Genomic DNA, 26,703 nt, shown 5'->3' with positions numbered 1-26,703 from the left:
TATAATTCAATTCTTCTGAATCATGAAAGTTTAAAAGGATTTTCCAATTTACTCTTAAGTCCATCAAATAAAGAGGCTCTCTTGCTTTATTTCTTGTAATTAAACTAGCCTGGAGACAGAAGCAAATCAAAGTCTCTACCAGGAATGTCTTCCATTCACTACTACCTCACTTGCTCCTGTTTATTGCCTGTTACAAATAATCTAGTTTTGCTCAACCGAACACTTGAACTAGGAAAAAGAGGAAAGACCTGAAGAGCTGCAACTGTTGTACTACTACTTCCTGCTGCAGAATTAGCCAGTCACTCCCAATCTTCTTCCATTTTAGGATATTTCCCTTCCAAGTCCCGAACCAAGACAGACCAACTTCTCCTGTCCCATCATTCCTAGAAAATTCCCTTGAATCACTTGAAACAAATTTCCTTTGTTTATCTAGTTTACATTCTTCAAAAGCCATTTACATTTCCTGTACCCTACCTCTTCTTCACACCCTCAGGTACTGCTGTAATGATCTGGGTAAAAACACTCTTATCTTTCTGCAAAGATCAATCCTCTAGTCTTAAATAGTTCTTGTGGTTTTTCAAAGGTGCTCTTCATTTGAAGAACCATTTTGTGCTGCCCCCAAAGTCTCTCCTTCTTCCCCTTATTCTATGCACACCTCCACCTCCCCAGCACCCAAATGTCAGTTTTTTTTCTCTATAGTAGTTCCTGTCAGCAAAAATTCCTATTCCTTATCACTATCCCTAGTCTCTTGCAGTTTTTTCTTCCATCTTGCTTTCTTCCTTAAAAGTTTGAAATTAAATTTTAACTGAAAGCTACTTTTGACTACTGTGTCTCTCAAAGACAGCACAAGTGTCCAAGTCTAAACAGCACTGCACCCATGCCCTAGATATATACATATAAAGCTGTCAGTCTGGGAATAAAAGCTTTAGGAATCAAAAACAAATCACTTTTCTTAACCTTGGACATTAACATATAAGTGAATTCCAGCTTTTATTTTTTTTATTTTTATTTATTTATTTTTTTTAAAAGATATGTTTTACCACCTCCTGAAAGGAATTCAGGTTTTTTTTTTTTTAAATAATTTTATTTATTTATTTATGTTTTTCCCCCAAAGCCCCAGTAGATAGTTGTATGTCATAGCTGCACATCCTTCTAGTTGCTGTATGTGGGACGCGGCCTCAGCATGGCCAGAGAAGCGGTGCGTCGGTGCGCGCCCGGGATCCGAACCCAGGCCGCCAGCAGCGGAGCGCGCGCACTTAACCGCTAAGCCACGGGGCCTGAATTCCAGCTTTTAAAAATTATAAATATGTATATATCTGGTTTCTGTCTCAAGAGCACTAATGCATATCTTTGAGTGTTTTATCACACCCACATTTCTATGGGACAGTTGGCTCAGTCATGTGGCTGACAGCACAGCCAGAATTATTGTTCAAGCTGTTAATACAACTTTTTGCATCAATAAGACTGTAGCTGGTTGTCACGTGACTGCTGAGAAAACCAGAGCCTCTGGGCAAAGCACAGCTGGTTGGCCTGACTAGGTCACAGAAACCTCATAACACAGCACGCCACTGCGTCCTCTGGCTCTTACAGCAGGACATACCTCCTCATAATTTTTCGCCTCCACTCCATGCTTCATGTCTAGGATCACAAGCTGGTCAGGTATCCGCCCTGTTCCTGAGAAATAAATCAAAGGATTCATTGTGCGGAATATTTAAAATTCCGGGAAATCACCCACCCACCCTCCCTCTCCCTAACCTCTACTCTCTCAATAGAGGGAAACAGCCGCAACACCTCCCCCTACTCGGCTGCAGAAAATTCCTGGCTCTGGCTAAAATCACAAGCATTCCAGACAAAGCCTCTATCTGTGTGGGGTGCCGGAAAGCAACAAGAACATGCTGCTGGCAAACATCTCTGAGCAGGCAGGACACAAGACACTGCATCTGGTACTACAGAGGAATAGAACAGGAGAAGAGAAAACACAGAGGCTTATTGGATTAGGAAATAAAACTCCCAAGTCAAAACAGTATAAAATCAAGAGGCATATAGATCAATAGGTAGTGGGCACCAACTTAGGCTGAAAAGGTACGTTTCCACATGTGAAAAGGTTACCCTGTCAAATTTTGAGAAAAGGATTATTGGGGATATGCTAAGCTTGGATTTACTTAATACAAACATGAATGTTGAAAAGAACACAGGATTCATCTAATGTTCCACTTTAATTCAAACATTTTGGTCAATGTAAGGCCATTTCAATACGTAAATAAAATGTTATAGGACTATTCCCACAAAGTCCTTAAAAGAGAACAGCACAAGAAAAAAACTTGACAATAAGAGTACAATTCTCAGGGATGCACCTTAGAAAGAGAAATATCTATTGGGGATAGTAAGGCCAACAGAGCAATGTTCACATTAGAAAAGGTAATCTGATTCAGCTTGATCAAAAGGGAATCCTAATCTTAAATCATCAAGTAGGAGAAAAGGAAAGACTCAAGAGCCCCAGAAAACTGCTCAGCCCCAATCCCCTGGAATTCACCTGATTATTTATAAAATAAAAAACTGCCTGCATGAAATTAGGAGTTTTGGGGAACAGTGCTATTTAAGCATCGGGGTTCCTAAGACCAGAAGCCACCGAGAATGGTACTGTATTCTCTGCTGCCTAAGAAACACTGAGGGTTTTCTGAAATGGACTGAAGTCAATTCAATAACTACGCATTGAGAACTCACCAGGTGCTAGAACTGTGCTGGAGATTACAATCTTTGCCTTCAAATAATTCAATGGGGACGAAAGACATAAAGACACGTAACAGCTACAGTGAATACGCAAAGCAGTATAAAACTTTAAGGAAAAAAAATGGTTCAGATAGTCCCAGCTATGGAGCAAAGGTTAGAGAGGAGAGAAGAGATTAGTTGTGGACAGAACTCACTAAAGAAGGTGCCCCTGAAGGCAGGACAAAGTATTCTAGGCAGAAAGCAAAGGACGGACAAAGGCTCAGATATTGACATGAGTATGGCATGTTAAAAAACAGTAAAGTTTTTTGGATAGACTAGAAAGATCAATTTGAAAGTAAGAGAAATAAGACAGAATAGGTAGACTTAAGAAACTAAGACAAGTTACAGATGCTTTTTGAGCAACAGACCAATAAGTCTCCAAAAAATAAAAAAAATAAAAATAGCATCCAGAGAGGTCTGCTCCTAAATCCAACACATAATTCTGATCATAGCATTGCCCATAAGACACGCTATGCAAATTTTTGCTTCTCCTTCCACATTTAACAAGTCACGAAACCAAGCAGCTCACAGCCCCACTCAGTCCAAATGGCAAGATATTCTCTTTCTGACAGACTCTCCCCACTAGCTCTCTGTTTGCCATAGCACAGTATTAGCATTATTCAAACACAAGTGAAACCACAAAACCACAGACCTCTCTGGCTGGTCTGAGTCCTGACCATACAGTCTCTTGCACAGAACAGCCAGCCTATCCCCTCAGCTGATATCACGGTCCTAAAGGATCTCCTTTGAAAAAAGACTCTTCAGTAATTTCTCTCTGCATTTGCCTGACAAATAGACAATCTTTTAAAAGGTGCTCCAAAGACTACAAGGTATCAGGTCTCTATTTCATAAAGAGAACACAAATGAAACTAGAAACTGAGTGCTGACATAACGTGTGTGTGTGTGTTTATACACATACATTTTTAAATTAGTTCCTAGGCATCTACATGGACCTCAATAACCTATAAGAAATTCAGAATAAAAGATAATCTCTACCTGCAAAGAGTTTAAAATTGGGAATGTAAGACATATTCCTGAGATATTTAAATAACACAAGGCTGTGAGCGTGTGACATAAATATATTCGAATGCCTAAATAAACAATCTAATCATTAAGTGATATACTATTTAGAGGAAGCCCCATTAACTCCCTTGCTGTTTCTGAGACAGGCTCAGCCTCTCAAGGTGTTTGCTTTTTCTCCAGAGCCCTCATTACCACCTGACTTATATTTATTTGTTTACTGTCTGTTTGCTCCAATGAAAATGTAAGCTCCATGAGAGCAGAGACTTCTGTTTTATTCACTGCTATATCCCCAACACACAGAACAGTGCTTGGCATATAAAGGCACTTAATAAATATCTGCTGAATGAATCAATCGATTAAGAAATTGAGCAGGCTAGAATGGTTGAGGGAAGTACTCTAAAAGAACTAAAGGTAAACTCATGTTTATATGGGAAGAGAGTATTCCAGCAAATGAATAAATGTGACATGTTTAGAGGGCAGAGCAAACCAGACTGGCTGGGGCCCAATGAGTGGAATATAAGGCTAGAGCGAGAGTATAAAGACTATTAGATGCCACCGTGCCTCAAGTCCCTTCCAGCTTGAAAATTCTGATTCTGGGCTTCATTCTATAGAACAGGAACATTACTGCCAATACAGAGAAAGGAAAATTTTTGAAAAAAGATTAACATGATGAAAGATGTGTTTTAGGAGATAAATCTGGTAGCAGTATTTGGATATATTAAAAGCAGGGATATCAGTTAGAAGGCTAATGACATAACTCGATTTAAAAGATTAGAGTTCAGATTTGGTGGTGACAGATACAAGAGATATTTTGAAAGAAGTATCAGCATAACTTGATGACAGACTGGAAAAGACAAAAATAATTTCAAACATGTGAGCCCAAGTAACTGGAAGGACAGTGGTTAACAGAGAGGGGAACTAGTTTGAAGGAGGAGCTCATGAACACAGTTTTAGACACCTTGGTTTTGAGATAAGAGTGGCACAACAATGTGGAAATGTCTAGAATATTGTGGAGACATCCTAGTACTGGCAAGGGTGGGGGCACGGAGAAGGATATCAGTCATGAAATCACTATTAAAGTCCTTTAATTTTCTATTCTTAATCTATTATTCCGCTTACTTCAGGCGAACTCCCTTAGCTTTTAGGCTAAATTGACCCACTTTAGATCAAAGGAGTCAATTCCTGGTGAACTTCAAAAGCAGCTGATCCTCTACTGATCTACTATTCCTGGGAATCTACTGGCACTGTTGGCAAAAGTACTTGCCCTTCTTCTAGGATCATATGTTCAGAATATTCTATAAATGTACAATTGCCAGGAGTCCTTTTGCTACCATATGGAAAAAGCCTGAGAATAAAGTCAAATGGAGGCAAGGAAAGGAAGCACTAAAAGGTAAAATTCCAATGATACTGTTAAAACCCCAAGATGCAGCCGTGCCTGAGGTTAGCACCACATTGTAGACTTCCTGGTTCAGAGAGTCAAATGGCCTTTCTCTTCAAGCCAGTTTAAGTTATGTTTTTATGTTTTGGGTCTCAACTAACATAACAAGGATAAATTCATATAGCTTTTAGAGTCTAGTGTTCTTGAAGCTAAAGAGCAGGGAGTGAAAGGGAATCTGCTTTTCACCCACCACTGAGCACAGAAACCATTAGGTAATCAGCCTAAAAGTTACTACGGGATCTTGGCCCTGAGATGCACAGAAAAATCCATAGCAAGATATTAGCACTAGGACATAGCAAATGCTCTGGAGACCAAAGCTGCCTCTGACTTTGCAACGTACTGTTTGCCAGACAAACGCTACTTCTAATCCCCGAGAAAATGTGTCACTAGCATATATAACTGCACTATTTTCTAGCCTCTACAGCAAATTCAACTCTATCATTTAAGCCAAGTAAATCACAGCATTCAAGAAATGCCTACTCCGAGGGGCTGGCCCAGTGGCGTAGTGGTTAAGTTTGCGCGCTCCACTTTGGTGGCCCGGGATTTGCAGGTTTGGATCCTGGGTGTGGACCTACGCACCACTTATCAAGCCATGCTGTGGCAGGCGTCCCACATATAAAGTAGAGGAAGATAGGCACAGAGGTTAGGACCAATCTTCCTCAGCAAAAAGAGGAGGCTGGCAACAGATGTTAGCTCAGGGCTAATCTTCCACACCAAAAAAAAAAAAAAAAAAAAGAAATGCCTACTCCTGCACATGAAGAACTCTACTGATTAGCCAACTTCCACTTATATGTATGTGCACCCCAACAAATGCAGTTTTCATTTCCTCTTCCTGCCGGCCCAAGAGAGAAAGTTCATGCTCTATCTAACTTGAGATAAGACACTTAATTCAGGGAAAACATTCTGATTACTTACCCTTGCTCTCAAAACACACTTCGAACATGTCATAGTCTTCAGTGGTAAAGGCAAATTTCCCCTTGGTTGCATCCTCCTTGGAGTACAGAATATGACCAGCAGAATCTGTGATCTAAAACAAAAAAGTAAGTAAGAACAGGCAGCAAATAATACTTGGGAAGAGAACTTACAGAAACTGGAGAAATGGAAAAAACCACTGTCTATAAAAGACAGTTGATATTACTCATTATGATGACTATGTTCCAACCATTCCCAAAGACAGGAATTGGATTAGAAGATGAAACCCAAATACAGCAAGTTTCATTCATTCAAGCAGCCTACCCAAACGGCACGATAGAATCTGTTGCCACTATAGAATGTCTTACCACACCAAAAAGTTAATATAGTTGATATAAATTGGGTTTATTAGAAAAAGGTCACTTTACAGAATGCAGACCTGTATTATTCCCTAGAAAGAGACATGTCACAAAAATGGAAGTGGACAGTTACCAAAAGAATGTACTATAAAAAGGAGAAAGATACATAGGAACACATTTCCTCTGTAAAACAAATCTTGATAGGGTGGAAGTAGGGGCTGGAGAGCAGAAATGGGACACCAGATACAAGGAGAAAAGGAAAAGAAGGCATGCACAGGGAGGAAAATCTGGGAGATCTATTCCCGCAAATTTTATGATAATTATGCCAATGGCCACATGGAGTAGGAGAGATATGGGGCATAAACAACAAGTTTCTCCCAAAAAAGACATTCTTGGCTTCCATAAATGATTAATTCCTTTTTTCTAGGTTGTTAGCTTTAGTTCTCCAAACTTACACTGCTCCATTCCTAGAGAATGGCCTGTAAGCAGAAACGAAGTGGCATATATTGGTTAAGAGAATGGTCACAAATAAAGCAAGGGAATGACGTGGTAATATGACAGACTGGATCTCAGGCTTCTTTTCTAGAGCACATGGCTGTCTTAGCAGAAGACAATTTTATTACCTAAGACAGGAAGCTGCTTGCAATGTGGAAAACAAAGTATTGGCTTCATTACATTAAACTGGATGTTCTAATGCTGTTTGTAAAACAAGATTCATTTACAGGTGAGATTTTAAATATGAAAACTGGGTAGCACACAGATAAGCTTATATATTTCAAGTACTTTAATAACACTAGTTATTTCCGAGTAGTGAAATTTCTTCTTTATATTTTTTTGTTTTCTTTCAATTTTCTACAAAGGCATGTATCACTTATGGTCAGAAAGGAAGTTATTTCATTTGTGGGAAAAAAACATGATAACTGAAGAATAGTTACCACTGCTAGACAAATTTGAATCGATGGGTTAATAAAAAAGGTTTTATGGCACATCTTCTAAATTCCCGAAAAATAACAGCAGTAATAATAATCAAGTATCTTCTGCCATGAATGATGTTGATCCTTCATTAATTTGTCACGCATTTAAGATGACTAGATTCACACTAGTCATTAGGATGTGTAAGACAGTTCCTGTCTTCAAAGGGCTTAAGAGTCTAAATGAGGAGAGGAATGAGAAACGAGATGACTTCACCGCAACGTGAAAAGCACACTACTAGAGGTATGCACAGGTGCCACGGGATTACGGAGGGTCAGGGAATATATTGTGGAGGAGGTGACACCTGAGCTGAATTCTAAAGGATGAGTTGCAATCAAGAGAAGAATAGAAGTAAAGACATTCAGAGTAGAGGAGATAGCAAATATGAAGGCCTGGGATCCAGAAACAAAAACAAAAACATGGTATCATCATAATATTAATAGGTAATATTTATTCAACACTTACTAAGTGTCAAATACTGTGCCAGGGGCTTTATATGCATTTTAATTTAATCTTCACTATAACCCTACAGGTAAGAACTATTATTTCCCCCAGGTTCCATAGGAGGAAACTGAGGCACAGAGAGGTTAAGTGGTTGGAGAGGTACTGGCCAGATCATGTAGAACTGCAACACCAGGCTAAGGAGTTTAAACTTCACTGAGTACAAAGTGGAAAGGCAATGAAGAATTTGAAACGAGAGTAACGTGATTCAATTTGCAATTTAGAAAGATGAATCTGATAATACTGTCAAGACAGACTCAAAAGGAACAGTACTAGAGATAAGAAGATGTTCAGAACTCTATTCCAGTACTCCAGGTTAGAAATGATGAGGGTTTTGGGTACAGAGAGATGGGGACAGATTTGAGGGATTTTAAAGAGGGGGAGCCCACAGGACAAGACCAAAATGTAAATGCCCAGAAGGATCAAGCGAGCAACATAAGTGAGTCTAACAGACCAGTATAAGTCCACAGGGTGTGGTGGACAACGTGGCGAACTGGAGAAGATGGGCCTGACTCAAGGGAGAAACCAATGACTGCCATGGCACCCCAGGTTTTCAGATCACGCAATTTTTCAAAAGAAGCTAGACATTTTAACTTTTATTTGAAATCTAATTTTTAAGTCCTCGCAACCAATGCCAACATCTGAAAAACTATCTCAAGGCCAAACAAAAGATGTCTATAGAACCAAGTTCTTCTGGGCCACCAATTTCCGACCTCTGCATAAGATAGGAAGAAAGCTGACTAAAATCACATAAAAGAACTGCTGGGCAGCAATGAGGTCTCAGCTGAGATCACGGACCATGGATTTCTAGTGGCAACATCTAACAGCCAGGATATAGGAACAAAGAAAAGTATTAAGTGATTTAGGCTTGGGGTTCTGCAACTGAGTGGTATGGAAGGACAAGGGGATTAAGGAATTATGCTATAAACTTTACACATAATGTTTAATCCTCACAACAATCCCTTAGAGGCCAGTCTTATTATCTCCTTTTTACTGATGAGGAAACTCAGTAACTTGTCCATTATCACCGAGTTAATAAATTGTGTATGCGGATTTGAAGCAGTCTAAAACTCATGCTCTTTTCACATTCCATGTTGCCTCCTCACAAAAGGAATGTCTGAAAGAAGTGGAATGCACAGAAGCCAACAACCACTAACAATCTGATGGATTCTTTGGGTCAGTGCAAGTCTGAGAGTCTGCGAGTTCTTTCGAGTGGGACATAGCACTGTTCAGTCTGCATTCTCCACCTCAGAGGGATTAGCAGACAGCCACAGGTAGAGGCTTTGAAGTCAGCAATAAGTAAATAATCTGCAAGGGAATATTTAGCCCTGAAGACTCCTAAAGGCCTCTTGTTTATGTGATAACTTTTTCCGAATCATCAACTAAAAGAAAAAGCGTAACAAAGGACTGCTTTAGAACCCTGGGTATACACATACTATAGGGCAAAAAGGTCTGGGAACTAATCAAATCCCAAAGCAGCCTGTAGACACCAGTGCAGTGCCACCCTTCCCTTCTTCAGAATCTGTTCACCCATCAAATCCTCACACTTCCACTCCCTAGCCCCTAAAAGCACAATGATAATTCTTAAGAGCAAAGAGGAAGCTCAAAAAGAGACACTGTGAGAATAACAGATTTTCACATTCCAAGCTGATCTAAAAGCTCTAATTTGGACTTGGTTCCTATGAATAAAGTTGCACAAAATGTAGAACTTCTCCAAGGCATACTGGGATAAAAATAAGCTTCCAGATTTGCTCACTGCGCTAGTTTAATTCTAAAGGGAGAAGGAAAGGATTACAGGTTGCTAGAAATGTTTAAACATAAATGAAACCAGTAGAAGACAGCAGGGAATAAGTATCAAGGGTACAATACTGAACAGTCATCACAGATGTCATCATCTCCTCCATCAGGCAAGGAAAGAGGCCAGGTCACTGGCCTAGGACAAACAACCTAACTTAATCGGGCTAACAAAATTTGGCACACATTTGCCCAAACATCTTATTTCCTCAAAGAATAGCTTACGATCTCTTTATATTCTCTTAAGATATTAAAAGGCTTCTTCAAAAAAATTATTAATTTAAGAACAAGAGCCTCTATGGATGATAAAGGAGCCTAGGTGCAGGTGAGAAAACTCTTATTAAGGTATTGGCAAAAATCCTTTGTTGAGTACTTTACAAAATGAATTAAGACTGCCATGTTTTTCTGAAGGACCCTGGTACAATCCACACCTCCAAACTGAAACTCAGAAGGAGTAAAAATTGTTTAAACTGTCCTCTTCTACATCGTACTGAGGTACTACAGTCATGGTAGAAACACTTGCTTTGTTGGTTTTTTTCTGTGACATCTGGAAATGTATTAAAGATTCATTGTAGGGCAAAGACTCAAATGTTTTACGAGAGGCTGAAAGCCAAGGACCCATCACTGTCTGTACCTTTTATCAGCATGAAATTTACCTCCCAGAAATAGTGTGTGATAATAATCACAATTCCCTCAGGGCCTCCCAGTTCTATACTCCCTATGACCTTCAACTGACACAACCATATGAGGGCATTTATCCAGATATCCGGAAATCCAGGCAGGCAACTTGACAACTTAACCTTCACGTTAGGCTCTTATGGGCTGCTGCGCATTCTAATAGATCCTAGAATTTTGCAGAAAATCAGTACGTTTCCCACGTAGTTCATAACTTTGCAGCTGTTTAGGAGCCAAGCCACTGATCTTAAGAAAAAAAAAACCACATGCCTTAACCCCAACCTAATTACATAAATCAGCAGGTAGCTAAAATCAGGAAATAGAAAACTGCGCCAAGCTCAGGGACTAGCCCGAGCTGGCCAAGTCTAATAGGCTGAAATGATGGTTTTAAATTTCCTTTAATTAAAATGTTCTGATTACAGATCACCTTAAAAGATCATCTGGTTTCTCAAGAATTGAGAGCCTTTATTATTTCTTCTTAAATCCTACTAGAAAACCACCTTTAATATGATAAATAATTGCCACTTTCACATACTGTAACAGCAAGCCCTTAAAGGATTCCTTTCTTCCTTTTTAACAATAAAAAACGCTTATAATATTAACTGTAAAGGTCTTAAATAAAGGTAATATCAAGCCATAAAACTTGCCCATATGACCTCAAGGAATGGGAAGTAATAAAAATTTGTTTCTAGATAACACCTTCTGAAGAAAAGCAAACCAAAGTCCACAATTTAAAAGTAGGAAAAAATGGGGACCGGCCCTGTGGCTTAGCGGTTAAGTGTGCACGCTCCACTGCTGGCGGCCTGGGTTCGGATCCCGGGCGCGCACCAACGCACCACTTGTCCAGCCATGCTGTGGCGGCGTCCCACATAAAGCAGAGGAAGACGGGCACAGATGTTAGCCCAGGGCCAGTCCTCCTCAGCAAAAAGAGGAGGCTCAGCATGGATGTTAGCTCAGAGCTGATCTTCCTCACACACACACACAAAAAAGTAGGAAAAAAGTGTTAATTATATATGCAGAGTAGCTGATGTCAAGAATTTGTGAATACTCACACTGAAACTGTCAAATAAGGGAGAATACAGGTCACTGGGAAAATAAACTCATTTAGAATTGGATTTTCTTGTACCATTCTAGGCAGTGGCTGGAAAACAAGTTCTTGAGCAGGTTCTGCTCCTGAAGCCTGCCCCCATTCCTTTACCAAACCTTCAAGATAATACCCTGCCTACTTCAAAAGGATCTTTAGCTTAGGCCTAAACACTAGGCAAATAAAGCCATTAGGAATAAAAGGGAATAGAGTTCACCTGGAGAAAGAAACAAATAGGCGCTGTCAAGAACTTGAATTGAGCAAATGATATCTGCAAGACAAATTTGGCTCTAAGTTTTCTGGAAGCCATGATTATAAAGACTAAAAGAGAAACAAGCTGGGTTACACATCATTTGTTTTCTGATGAAAGCGCATAAATTTATCTTCAGAGATAATTTTCCTGGAACTAAACACGAAGAACAATTTATCAGGAAGGTCCTTGTAAAAGGACTGTGACCAATATTAGACTCCATTTTCAACCATGGCCTTGCTAAAGATACAAACACAGTTCAAATGGGGGCTTTTAGTGACCCTCCTTAACGATCTGCCTGACCTAATGCAGAGGCGGGACCTGAAGGAGCTAGATGAAGGCTCCCGTGCCCTCGCTCTCTGCCCTCAGCACTACCACTTCTCTCCCCACCCTAGCCCCTCTTGCTGCTCACAGAACTCCAGCCTTACTCTCAAGTGGCAAGAAGGCTGGGACTACTTTTGGCCACTTGCTGCTACCACAAGTGTGTTCAAAAAAAAAAAGTGCCAGGAAAAGATGTCTTAAAGATAATACTATCCACCCAGTCTTGGTTTCTAATACCATTCTCCAGTCAAAGGAACTCAGGGCTCCTTGGAGAAATGGCTGATCCCAGGACAGGGGCAGGAAACATACAAGATGAGCCTGGAGCATCTTGTAGTGCCAGAAAGGAAAGAAGTGGTCAAAAACAAAACAAAACAAAAAACAAGAATAGGAGTATGTCAAAGGGACACAGGAGCCAAATGAAAGAGCTCCCAAGAGCCAAAGCTGAAACAGTTTGAGCAACAAAATAAAGTAGTAACGGATTATAATCCAAAGTATAAAGTAAATATCTATGCATCCATACTGTTATAAGTGATTAAACAAACAAACAAACGGAGGAGAAGAGACAAATCTCCCATGCAGAAGATTCTCAATTTATGTATAAATGGCACCCTCAGGTCAAGCATAACTCCCCACTCCTTAAATGTGGGCTGCACAGTGACTTCCTTCCAAAGAGCACAGTATGGAAAGGGGGAAAAAAGGAACTTTACAGTGCAGAAACCTGACAAACACTACCTCAGCCAGATGATCAAGGTCAATATTAACAGTGATAAATCACGTTGATAGTATACTCCCTTGATATAACATGATGGAAATGACACTTTGCCTCTGTGTTCTTCCTCCCCCAAACCCAGAATCCCAGTTTTATCATGAGGGAAACATCAGACAAATCCCATTAGCGAGGCATCCTACAAAATACTTGACCAGTACTCCTCAAAATTCACAAGGTCGTGGGGCCAGCCCCGCGGCATAGCGGTTAAGTGCGCGCGCTCCGCTGGCTGGCGACCCGGATTCGGATCCCAGGTGTGCACCGAGGCACCGCTTGTCTAAGCCATGCTGTGGCGGCGTCCCATATAAAGTGGAGGAAGATAGGCACAGATGTTAGCCCAGGGCCAGTCTTCCTCAGGAAAAAAAAGAAAAGAAAAGAAAAGAGGAGGATTGGCGTGGATGTTAGCTCAGGGCTGATCTTCCTCTCACACACACAAAAAAACTCACAAGGTCGTCAAAAACAAGGAAAGTCTGAGAAACTGTCATAATCTAGAGAAGCCCAAAGAAATATGACTAAATGTACTATATCCAGGATAGGATCCTGGAACAGAAAAAAGGGACATTAGGTAAAAACTAAGGAAATCTGAATAAAGTATGGACTTTACATGTAGGAAATGCTGGAGTCATCTTGTATTTCTTAATCCCTTGTTACCAGCTAAGATTTCACTGAATACCTGCTGTTAGACACTTTGTATTCCTTCAGTTTCTAAATCTTGCTGCTGCTTCCTTGAGAGTTTACCTGTCTTTTTGTCTCTGTTTCCAAGCAATGACCATTCAGGTCTTAATAATCCCTGGGTTTAGTCAATGCACTGTACTTTATCTAGTTTGCCATCCATTAGCACTGCTAGCTTGGAAGTATAGTTAGCGACTTAAATGTTTACGGAGTTCTGAATTATCACTAACAGTTATCATAACAACAACACTAATAATAATAACAACAATAATAGTAATGTTTATTGAGTGCTTGCCATGTGCCAGATACTGTTCCAGGCACTTGACCTGTATTAAATTTAAACCTCACAATAACCCCATGAAGTACATACTACTGTCCTTATTTTACATATGAAGCACAGAGAGGTTAAGGAACATATCCAAGGCTTTACAGCTAGTAAGTGGCATAATTGTGACAAACACAGACCTGAGGTCTGACTCTAGAACCTTCAGTGTAATTACTATGCTGTACTGTCTCTCAAAGGGAGAAAAGGATAGGTGTTTCTGTTTCAGTTCATTTTTATTCAATGTATAGAGTTTCTACAAGGGACTTGCTGTTTCTAAATTCCTGAGTTAGTCATTGAGGAACTACAAGTTGATGGTTATCCTTAGAATAATATGTACACATTGTATACTCAGTGTTATACCACAGACTGATCATAAACCTGAGGAAGATAGAGCGCAGGTAAGAGCCTATTTGAAGGAAATTTCATCTTCCGATTTTCACTAAGTACCAAAGCCACAAGCTGACTGACCTCTCCTGCCACCAGAGCACTCCTGGAAAAGAAGTTTGTTTGTTTGTTTTTTAACCCAATAAGTAATAAACTACATGAAGGCCCTAACCACATTAGGTGTGGGGGAGGGGAAGAGAGGACTGTGTGTGCATATATAATGAGCAAGGGTTGTGGGTCTATATGCTTCATTTGGTAAGAGTTGACAAGGGAATCTTGAGCCGTGGGGTCTATTACTCTGAGATATAAAAAGGCAGAAAGAATACCAAATCATTGAAGATGCTGTGGTTTTAGACTAGAAAAGTAGTATTAGAAACACTTTCAGGGGCCTGCCTTGGGGCGTAGTGGTTAGGCTCACGCACTGCGCTTTGGCACCCGGGATTCGCCAGTTCGGATCCTGGGCTGGACCTACACACCGCTCATCAAGGCGGTGAGGCAGTGTCCCACATAGAGCAACTAGAAGGATGTAAAACTATGACATACAACTATCTACTGGGGCTTTGGGGAGAAAAAAGGAAGAGGATTGGCAACAGATGTTAGCTCAGAACCAATCTTCCTCAAAAAAAAAAAAAAGAAAGAAAGAAAGAAATACTTTCAAAAGGCTACCACAAGTCACCACTGTTCTCAAACATGAAGAACATGGACAACTCTGATAGCCTAGAAGCTTTATTTAATGTGCATAAAAGGAATTTACTCTGATCTTTCAAACAAGAGCAAGTACCAAGTCTATCAAATGCATCCCTGAAATCAAAGGATCATATCTAGATTTTACCCAGAACAAGGTCAAACTTAGAAAGGCCACCAGCAGCATTTAGCAACACTAAATTCTTTCAAATTTCCAACACAATTCAGCAATGGCATAGCACAGCACAGAAGTATTGCTTAAGGACGCTTGGAGAAGTGCTGAAAACTAGAAATGGAAAATTTCCAGGCACTGGTATGATAATGGATAGATGCTGTCTTCCTGCTTCTATCAGCATTTGCTACATTAACTCAACATAGGCAATACGTCATGCTTGACTTGGGGGGGGGGAGTCGGGGGGGGGGGCGGAGAAAGGGGGAAAAGAGAGGGAGGAAGGGAGGGGAATGAGAACGAAAGACCAATTGCTGCCCTAACAATACTACTGCGGGGGTGAAGCCAGATCAAATGTTTTTTTTCATACTGTTCCAAAGTTATTTACGGTAAAAACCTCCAGCGTGACCCTTTTAGGCACAAACAAAGCCTTGTTCTTTCCTAACAACCAGTTGCTTGATTTCCCACACGTTATGCTGAACAATGAGGCTGGAGGCACAGGATAAAGCAGATGACATCAACCTCCCTCGAGTCGGAGACTTGTTTGGGAGCCCAAATTCTGGTCTGTGGCCAGCTGGCTGATTTCACAGAGGGTTCTACTGTCTAGGCTGCCAGGCTGCGTATGCATATGGGGGCAATGGCTCAGGATCAACCACCAGTCAGCAATTCACACAAGAAACAGCATAGAAGTCATCGCACCCCACCAAATTACCTTTATAAATCTGTTCCATTTTCCTAGAAATTAGACTGAGTCTTCAGAAGTCATCATAAAGACATAGTGTAGCAAATTCAAATTCTAAGCAGCCCCCTTCTCTAGATCTAGTAGACCCATTCACGTCAAATATAAATTTGAAAGAGATATATTTTTTCCAACAGAAAAAGCTCAGCCCTCAGTACAGACACCAGTAATAATAAGCTGAAATAGAACTGTTCCAAATAAAACCATTTCAAAACTACAGCATACATATACACACACCATCTTTTACTACAGCTGGGGGTGGAGGGACAGTGATAAGTCAATGGTTTCCCAACTGCCAAGATGCTTGATAATTTTTAGGCTTAAATTGTGATAGGCCTATGATTCAAGGCTGAACTCTTCAAATGATCTGTTTGGCTTTCTCATCTATAAGCTAATTGGGAAAGACTGGGACCATAACTGGGTATAATATCCAAATAAAAATAATCTCATTTAGCAAAATGAATTGTTAATTAGCATTAGCAGTCTTGAAAAATGACAACCAAAAAGAAGCTTAGACCAATTAGATTATTTGGAAGAGGCTGAAAAAGTATAAATGACTGAAATTATTACCATCAGACTTTTCTTTCCTTTCTGGTGGTAATTATGACAACTCCTCACAATGCTTTTTCTCTTGCTGTAATCTATTTCCAAAGTATAAATTGCCCTTAGGCAACAACTCATCTCATCCCCTAAAATTAATTCATCCTCCATATTAACAAGCATTCTAAATAATAAATGGTACTGGAGCCTATTAAACTATTATGGTATCATCTAGTCTTAATAAAAATGTGTTTTTCAATTGAAAACCCAGAGTTGAGATTCTGAGTCCCTACAACAGGCTTTTATTACCGATCTGAAGTAATGAGGAAACCTGTCTATTCACTATGAATGATGAGTTGATACTTTGTGCCTCAATTTTGTGCAGCAAAGTCTTTAAATCTCATACTATTTAGCCTGGTTTAGCCTCATTTTGTGAAACGAGTAGGGAAGGGTGGTATGGGATGAACTCAATTGGAAATCTCAACACAAAACACAGCTCAGGGGCCGGCCCCGTGGCTTGGCGGTTAAGTGCTTGCGCTCTGCTGCTGGTGGCCCGGGTTCGGATCCCGGGTGCGCACCGAGGCGCCGCTTCTCCGGCCATGCTGAGGCCGAGTCCCACGTACAGCAACTAGAAGGATGTGCAGCTATGACATACAACTATCTACTGGGGCTTTGGGGGGAAAGAAAATAAATAAATAAAATCTTTAAAAAAAAAAAAACACACACAGCTCAATACAGGCCTGCAGCAGAGTCTCATCCATCTCTGTCTGTTCAGAAAGGCCTTCCCTGACCAGTCAAATACTCTTCACCCCATCAATCACTCTCCACCCGCTACTGCTTGATTCTTCACTACAGTGCTTATCACTACCTGAAATTGTGTGCATTTCTTTAAGTTGTTTTTTGTCTTTGTTCCCCACTAGAGAACAAGGACCTTGTCTGCTCTTCATCCTCACAGCCCCAGACAGGTCTGGTATATACTAACTATTTCATAAATATTTATTGAATGAATGGGAGAACCACAAACAAAATACTCATAATTCCTCTCACTAAAATATTCTTTATCTGGTCACTGCAATGACATGGGGCAGGGGAGTCAGATTAGCAATTCAATTTTCATTCACTAGAGATGATAGGAAAGAGTACTAACATCTGTAACCCACCATAATGAGCCCTGCACAATAAAGAACCCATCCCAATTAGTCCTTCTAACAACTCTATGAGGTCTATCATCCCCATCTTACAGATAAGGGACCCAAGGAGAAGGGTTAAATAATTCCCCCGAGACCATACACCCTTTAAGTGGCGGAGCTGCTGGGATTTGAACCCAAATCTGTCTGACTCCAGATCCAAGCTCTTTCCACTATACTACAGGGCTTCTCGATAAGACTTAAGATATTTAACTCAGTTGTACAACAATGCATACATAGTACATTAAACTGAAGGCACGAAGATGAATAAGACATAAAGGAGTTCACAAAGTAAGCACCATTCTACATAAAAAGTGCCATGTCAAACAGGATGTAATGGAAGCATACAGGAGGGGCGTACGAAGACTGGTCTAGGTTAAGAGAATACTGTATTCAAGGAACTGCAAGGTGTTCACTATGGCTACAGTCAGGAGTGGGAGGAGAGAGGTGAAGAGGAAGGAAGAAGGAAAGATCAGAGATGAGGCTAGGACAGTGCCAATTCATTTGTTCATTCATTCCTTATGCTGAAGTCCTACTATGTGCCAGGCACTGTAATAGACACAGGCATTTCAATGATGAAATGAGACCTAGTCTCTGCTCAAAGAGCTTATAGTCTATCTGAGAAGATGGGTAAATACACAACTGCAACATAGAGTGATATATGACAATACTGATGTATTTATTCACTGGACATTGGGCCGGCCCTGTGGCTTAGTGGTTAAGTGCGCGCGCTCCGCTACTGGCCGCCCGGGTTCGGATCCCGGGCGCGCACTGACGCACTGCTTCTCCGGCCACGCTGAGGCCGCATCCCACATACAGCAACTAGAAGGATGCACAACTATGACGTACAACTATCTCCTGGGGCTTTGGGGGGAAAAAAAAAGGAGAAGGATTGCCAATAGATGTTAGCTCAGAGCCGGTTGTCCTCAGCAAAAAGAGGAGGGTTAGCATGGATGTTAGCTCAGGGCTGATCTTCCTCACAAAAAAAAAAACAAAAAATTATTCACTGGACATTAAGGTGCTCCTTCACAGGAAGGTGAATTAGACAGGTCAATTAAGGCACTACATTCACAAAGATCCTTGTAAGAAAGACTACCTCATTCAGAGCAACAACTAATTGCCAAGCCCAGTTGGCCAGGTTTTGCACTACAGAAAGTCTCCAGTTCTCCTCCTAACCTCAACCCAAACCACAGCTGCTGAACCAGCAGTGGACATATGACCAAAGTAAAGACAATCAATTGACTGTTCAGAGACCTAGAATGTGCCCTCGCATATACAAGGAGCTGAACCAATCAGATTCTTGCACTCAGGAGCTGCACTTCGGAAGCTGAAGTGATCCAGAGAGAATCCCTGCGGCAGACTCTAGGCCACGAGCAGTCAAATTTTAAGAGAAAGCGGAACTAAGTGAACAGACGCTATAAAAAAGGTTGCAAACCATGCTAAGGGGCCGGATCAAGCCTACAAATGTGTTCTGTGGTCTACACAGTATATTAAATTTTCTAAAATGACACCCAGCTTGTGGTCTCTAATACCATTCCCCACAAAAAGGAGCCAGAACTCCTTGGAGGAATAGGTGCTTCCAGGTCAGGGTCTGGACGGACAAAAGATGAGCCTAGAACACCTTATAGTTCCACAAAACAGGGAAGCTATCAAAGCCTAATGCGATTGTGTCAAAGAATACAGGAGCCAAAGGATACAAGAACACACATGTTCTTTACGTGAACATAAAGAACAAAGGCGGACCGGCCCTGTGGCTTAGCGGTTAAGTGCGCGCGCTCCACTACTGGCAGCCCAGGTTCAGATCCCGGGCGCGCACAGACGCACCGCTTCTCCGGCCATGCTGAGGCCGCGTCCCACATACAGCAACTAGAAGGATGTGCAACTACGACATACAATTACCTACTGGGGCTTTGGGCGAAAAAAAGGAGGAGGATTGGCAATAGATGTTAGCTCAGAGTCGGTCTTCCTCAGCAAAAAGAGGAGGATTAGCACGGATGTTAGCTCAGGGCTGATCTTCCTCACAAAGAAAAAAAAAAAGAGCAAAGGCAACTGACTGAAATGATGACTCTAAAAATTGAAACAAACAACAAAAAATGATTTCAGTATAATACTTAAAAATAAAAAACCTTCTTCAGACTACACTGGAAACGACAAGTGCAACAATTCCTTACTACGAAAATTGTCAATTAGAAAGAATGAATTCTGCATTTATCTTGCCTTTCCTACATGAATTATAAATTTTAGGGTAACAAAATGGTCTTAATTGATGAATTCTTTAAGAATAATTCCAGCTAATAAATACGGAAGGAATAACAGCAATAGAAAATCTTCATTTCACAACCTTAATGAAATAACAAATTCACACAACAGTCATCAATGGATTCGTAAGTGAAAGATTAATGGGAAGCTTTACAATGGAGGCTTCAGGCTGTTACCACGTTGGTAGGCAGAATAACACCCGCCACCCAAAAGATGTCTACATCCTAATTCCCAGAACCTGTGAATATGTTATCTTACATGGCAAAAGTGGTTTTCCAGATGTGACTAAATTAAGGGTCTTGAGATAAAGAGATTATCACAAGGGAAAGAGTAAAGCAGGAGAGTCAGAGAAAGACAAGATGATAGGAAGCAGAGGAGGGAGAGACGATGGGTGGGGGAGGGAGGGGAGGAGGAGGGAGGGGGAGGGAGAAAGAGAGAGAGAGGGAGGGAGGGAGAGAGGGACAGGGAGGGAGGGAGAGAGAGAGGGAGAGAGAGGGAGAGAGAGGGGGAGAGAGAGGGGAAGAGAGAAAGAGAGAGATTTGGAGATACTACGCTACTGGCTTTGAAGATGGAGGAAAGGGTCACCAGCCAAAGAATGCAAGTAGTCTCTAGAAGCTGGAAAAGGCAAGGAAACGGATTCACCCCTAGGGCCTCCAGAAGGAACAGAGCCCTGCTGACACCTTGATTTTAGGACTTCTGACCCCTAGAACTGTAAGATAAATGTGTGTTGTTTTAAGCCACTAAGTTCATGGTAATTTGTTACAGCGGCAGTGGGACATTAATACACACCTGAACCCACTGATAACCTAAGCAGCACTAAGGGGCACAAAAAGAACTGTGTGCTCTGCCGTGATGTCACATGAAGTACACAGCATCACCCATGAAGTACGCTCACCAAAAAGATAAACCTCAATCTAACTACATCTTCACAGCTGATTCCTTTTACAGAAATATAGGGGACAGAATGGGTTCAATGACGCCTCACGGAAGCAAACAGACAAATCCAAAATGTAGGACATTCTTTAAGGACAACTGACTCCAACAATACAACAAGCATGAAAAAAAGGAAGAGTGGATTGCTCTAGATTAAAGAGACTTGAGAAATACAACAGATTAATTTTAAATAGATATTTTTGAGACAAGTGAAAAAATTTGAATATGAACTGGGTATTATTAGATGGCATTAAGGAATTATTGTTAATTTTGTGAGATGTGATTAGAGCCACATAACACTGTGATTATGCTCATATTTTTTAAGAGATTCATGCTGAAGTATGCAGGACTGAAATACCATGATATCTGGGATTTACTTTAAAACGATTCAGCATAAAATGAGAAGGCGGAAGCAATTAAGACACAAGTATGGCACGACCCTGATAACTGTTGAATCTGGGTCGTGTGTAAATGTTGGACTGACCGTACTCTTCTCTATAAAACTGAAAACAAACCAATGCCAAAACCAATTTGAATTAGTTGGTGACATTTAAAAATCAGGAGCTTTCACATCAAAATCTGGATTTCTGACTTCATCTGAAAAATCAGATGTGGCAACAAGGCCGACAACAAGAGATGAGTACTGGCCACTCCAAATTCACAGCTTCCCCTACTCCCAATTATCCCCCATTTATCACCACTGTTGCTGTCTTTCTTATACCTGGCCCAATTCATTCACTTATGTAACCTACTTGGCATTTGGGTTTAGGACCCCAGGAGTAGTCCAACTAAACTGGTTAGTCACAGGAGAACAGAGCAGACATGGCAAAAGGAACAGAGTGACGGGAAAATGCTAGCGAGTAGATGTGCAGACTCCTGCTGTTGAAGCCCCTTCAGCAGTCTTGGATAGAGATGTAAACCCCACAAGGTCATGCTACACTATGCCTTCTGTATTAAGTGCTTACTAGAAGCAAGGCAGTACGCTTGACATTCTGGAAAATACAAACATGAAAATAATTCCTGTCCTCGGGATACTAACAGTCTAATAAAGAAGACAAGGTATAAACATAAGTAGTTATAATTAAGAAAAATTTGTGTGAGTTTAGGGTACTGTTCAGGGTGGCTCATATGCAAAATGCAATGTAGGGAGTGACAAAGTATAAACAGTTTCAGGAACAGACCATGAAGAGCACTACAGAGCATGCTGGGAAATTTAAACTTTATCAGATGAGCAACAGTGAGCCACTGAAGGGTTTTAAAATGTAAGTACAAATCAGAGGGGGCAACACTGGAGATAAGAGTAAAGTCTCTTTCATCAGTCAAATTCTCTGATTCTATGCACTACACTTTGAAGAGCCAGAAGCATGACCCCCAAAATGTTATGTCTCCAAAATTATGCCATCACAGCTGTCTTGTCCAGACAGAAGTTTGGTACCTGAAGAAAGTAATAAAAGGATGGGTCACTCAGCAATACCCCTGAAAACAATGTTTTTTTAATCTCCTAAATAAAGTATAAGTAAATTGCGTCTATTACCACTACTGGGTTCCAATACGTTAAACATAAATTATGGTCTTATTATACCTGAAGCTCTATTAAAAAGTAAAAATGTTTTTTCCTATTTGATCTAAAACCCATTCTGTTAAAAACAAAACACATGCTTACCGTGAATGAATCAAGTTACCTAAAACGCAATCAAATCTTGACTGATATCAAACCATAATAAAGTTTCAAAGATTAGGCCCTGTCATCCTAACTGCAAAATGGGCCCAAACTGGCATCATGGTAGTAGTTGTCACTATCCAAGAGTATCGTCGAAATTTACATAAAACTTGGCCAAGTCCAGATTCTGGGGTACCAGAAAATGACTAGAGACTGAGACAATTCTGTGACCAATAATTAATTTTAATCAATCACAGGAATTAAAAATAAAAAACCAAGAGAGAGTAAGATTGTAGCACTTTTCCTTCACCTTACTTAACTCCCAAACTAAGAATCAATTCCCGCTCTGACATCAGTTTATTCTACTACCTACCAGAGCCTCAGTTTCCTCATGTGTACAATGAGACGAACAGTACCTACTTCATAGGGTAGTGTGTGAACTAAACGGTAATATACGTAAGGTAGCACAGGACCTGACACACAACTAAAGCTCCAACAATAATAGGTTTTGTTATTCACAGTAAGCTTCAGTGCGTCCATTATTCTCCTGCAGGTATCAATGTGTCTTATGACGCCAGTCCCCACAAATACTCAACATCCAAAGACTTCTTTGGAGAACCAAGCTACAGCTCAAGGTACCTCAGACCAGAACTGGTACAGGACCTTGACCACGACCCAAAGTCTAGGCCGCCCTAGCTCAGCTGTCACCACATCTGCCGAGGCCTCGCGGCCCTTCCACGGGTTCCCGGGGCTTTGGCGCCCAGCTCCGCCCCGCGAACGCCAACGAGCAGGGTGAGGGGGCGGTCTCCACGGCGCGCCCTTCGCGCTCGGGGGAGGCCACACCGCCCTCCAGGCCTCCGCCCGCCGGACCTCCCCCACACCCCCCGCATCCTCGGCCTCGGCTGGCCGACGCCTGCGGTCTGCCCTCCCCGCCCCGCGCCGCCCGGAGCCGCACCTTGAGGTGGGTGCGCAGGCCGCCAGCGCCCCCAGACTGGTCGGTGATCTCGTAGGCGCCGGTCACCAGCAGGTCCTTGTGGATCTCCTCGCGGAGGCACTTGCGGGCGTTAACGGGCAGATGGAAGGAGATGGGGAGGACCGAGCTGGGGCCGAGCAGGAGTAAAAGCAGCAACGCTAACCGGCAAGGGCCACCGAGCGCCTGTGGGCCAGACAAACCAGACATGGTGCCGGAGACTGTTCACCACCCCGGGCCTCTACCGCGCCGGAACCGGGACGGCCCACGTGACTCACCTCTGACCTTCCCATGCCGTCAGCGCCATTTTGGAGACTGGCAAATAAAAGAAGACTATATTGTAAATATTTTAAAAGGGAAGAAAGGATATAATAACACGTTGTACCACAAATTAAAGTGGTTAAGTAAGATTTTCTGGGAGTTTCCCGCAAAAGTTTTATTTTTGTTGACATTAGTGACGGCTCAGTTGGCCATAGCAAGTATGGGCAGCCCTGGAAGTAATTCTCCTTTAACTTCCGGAAGCAGTGCCGGTCGTGTTTTAAGGTCGGTGATACCATAGCAACCAAGTCCCAATAGGAAACAGCCACAAGGCACTTCGCTGGGCCCGCCCATCGGCCGCGGAAGCGCGCGGGGCGGGGGCTGCGGCGGAGGTGGAGGGTGAGCTGTCACAGCACCACGCCGCCTTGGTGACAGCTGGGACGTTGGGCGCTTGAGAGGAAAACATGGAGAGGCTGAACGGAAAGATTGTAATTCGGTTATCAGGCGAGGGGAACCAGTACCTCAGAGAATGTAGAGGTCTCCTGGTGAATGTGAGCTGGGCAGGCGTCCAGTTCATGCTCTTGAGCGGGGTATTTGGGCTGGAGTAACTGCTTTCTGAATGTGTATCTTATTTAGCAAACATTGAGCGCCTACGATGGTAGGCAATACTCAAACTAAATTTGGATTTTGTATTTAAATTGAATAAAACACTCTGTTTTAGTCCAGCCTGAGAGATGGACCTAATGCGGTTTACCAGGTAAGTGTCGTCAAGGGAAAGCAAGTATTTCTGTGTGTTAAATGCCCAAACACTTTAGGAATCAAATTGGCTGGTCTATAGTAAGCAAATTTACACAGTAATCATTCTTGCTTTAGTTTAACAAATATTTGCTGAATACCTAGTATGTGCCAGCCACTATACCATGCAGGTATACCAATATGTTTGTTGATTTAACACACCACCACTGGGATGCTATCAAATTTTCATGGCTGCAGAAAATATGAAGATGAAAAAGGAATACACAACAGCCTATGTTTGGAATAATCTGCTTTGATTAATATTTGTTGAGCATCTGCAGAAAAACCCAGAAGACGGACTATCTGCTCTTAGTAATTTAAATGATTGCTCTGTATTTGTAACTCCTTTGTCCATCTCGTTCTTTTCCTGGAACTGAAGTCCGACAAACAAAACAAGAACAAACATAAAGGAGCTGTAAAGCATTTTAAAATTTGACAAATGTCATATAAAAATTATTTTATGAGGTGTCCACTTAGGAGCATTTAGTTTGATTATTTTATCCCTGATGTAAGATAAGATTGCTGGTCTACTCAGTCCATCCTGATAATTTGTGTTAGCCTTTTCTCTGCCAGTGCAGGGAATCAGTATCAAGCAGTTATCTAATTCATTGTTTTCTCAGAGTCCTGAGGCTCTGGTGACCATCTGCAAGAGCTTTGCAACCCATAAATTTCTATCTTACATTTCTTTTTTTTTTTTATTGTAAGGAAGATCAGCCCTGAGCTAACATCCATGCCAATCCTCCTCTTTTTGCTGAGGAAGATGGGCCATGAGCTAACATCTATTGCCAATCCTCCTCCTTTTTTTTTTTTTTCCCTTTTTCTCCCCAAAGCCCTAGTAGATAGTTGTACGTCATAGTTGCACATCCTTCTAGTTGCTGTATGTGGGACGCGGCCTCAGCATGGCCGGAGAAGCAGTGCGTCAGTGCGTGCACTTAACCCGGGCTGCCAGTAGTGGAGCACGCGCACTTAACCGCTAAGCCACAGGGCCAGCTCCTCCTATCTTACATTTCTATAATAGCTTATATGTTTTAAAATATTTTTTCATACATTAATTATCTCATTTGACATTTTCAAAAGCCATGAGACATAGGCTGGGCAAGTCTGTTCCTTTTACAGATGAGGAAACTTAGGTTCTGAGAGGCCAAAGAACTTTTGTCCCCAAAGTCTCACAGTAAGGTGACAAAGTCAGTCTGAGGCCCTGAGCCTTTTTCAGGAAGGCGCTATTATTTATTATTTTGCAGATAAAGAAACTGAGACTTAGAGAAATTGAGTTACTTTCCTAAATCACAGCTCTCAAGTCCTTTCTTGTCCTATATTCTCACTTATCCAGACCCCCAACTCTTTCCTGTTTTGCTTCCCTCCTTTATGTTCTGCTCCTTAGCACTCACAACTATCTAGTACAGCATACATTTTACAGTAGTCCCCCCTTATCTGCAGTTTTGCTTTCTATAGTTTCAGTTACCCTCGGTCAACAGTGGTCTGAAAATATTACATGGAAAATTCCAGAAATAAACAATTTGCAAGTTTTAAATTGCCCACCATTCTGAGTAATAGCGTGCCCAGGACATGAATCATCACTTTGTCCAGCGTATACACGCTGTGTACACCACTCGTCAGGTAGTGACTTAGTAGCCGTCTCCGTTATCAGATTGACTGTCGAGGTATCGCAGTGCTTGTGTTCAAATAACCCTTATTTTACTTAATAATGGTCCCAAAGCGCAAGAGTAGTGTTGCTGGCAATTTGGATATGCCAAGAGAAGCCATAAAGTGCTTCCTGTAAGTGAAAAAGTGAAAGTTCTCGACTTAATAAGAAAAAATAAGAACCTCGTATGCTGAGGTTGCTAAGAACTATGATAAGAACGAATCTTCTATCCATGAAATTGTAAAGAAGGAAAAAGAAATTGGTGCTAATTTTGCCGTCACACCTCAAATTTGTATGTATAGGAAAAAAGTACTATAGAATTCAGTACTATGTGCCATTTCAGGCATCCACTGGGGGTCTCGGAACGTATCCTCCACGGAGAAGGGGGGATGACTGTATTTATTTATCATGTTTGTTAATCTGTCTCCCTAACTAGGATATCTGTTTTGTGAGGGGTAGGGATTTTTGTCTATTTTGTCCACTGCTTTGTCTTCTGAATCTAAAATAGTGCCCAGCACTTAGAAGGCACAATAAATAATGGTTCAATGAATGCAGGATTGATTCATTAGTTCCTAGTAGAAGGCCTAACAGTAAATTCCTTCTGTTATTCTTTAGCTATTTT

General features: G+C 41.4%; 1 protein-coding gene across 1 annotated transcript in view; it reads right to left on the bottom strand.

Moving 5' to 3' along the window:
• The window catches only part of TMED10 (transmembrane p24 trafficking protein 10), a 33,619-nt gene extending 9,982 nt beyond the window's left edge, over positions 1-23,637 (bottom strand). Inside the window, exons 1-3 of the mRNA XM_004426370.3 lie at positions 23,372-23,637; positions 6,146-6,257; positions 1,601-1,674 (exon numbers count right to left, since the gene is read on the bottom strand). Of these exons, the coding sequence (XP_004426427.1) occupies positions 1,601-1,674; positions 6,146-6,257; positions 23,372-23,596 (411 nt within the window). The 5' untranslated portion in view covers positions 23,597-23,637. The remainder of the gene's footprint in view (positions 1-1,600; positions 1,675-6,145; positions 6,258-23,371) is intronic.
• Between the last annotated feature and the right edge of the window lie 3,066 nt (positions 23,638-26,703).

This window comes from Ceratotherium simum, chromosome 24, assembly GCF_057802395.1.
Source record: "Ceratotherium simum simum isolate JZ-2026a chromosome 24, ASM5780239v1, whole genome shotgun sequence".
Lineage (NCBI taxonomy): Eukaryota > Metazoa > Chordata > Mammalia > Perissodactyla > Rhinocerotidae > Ceratotherium > Ceratotherium simum.
Note: the sequence above shows the minus strand (reverse complement) of the source record. Positions and strands in the feature narration are given on the sequence as shown.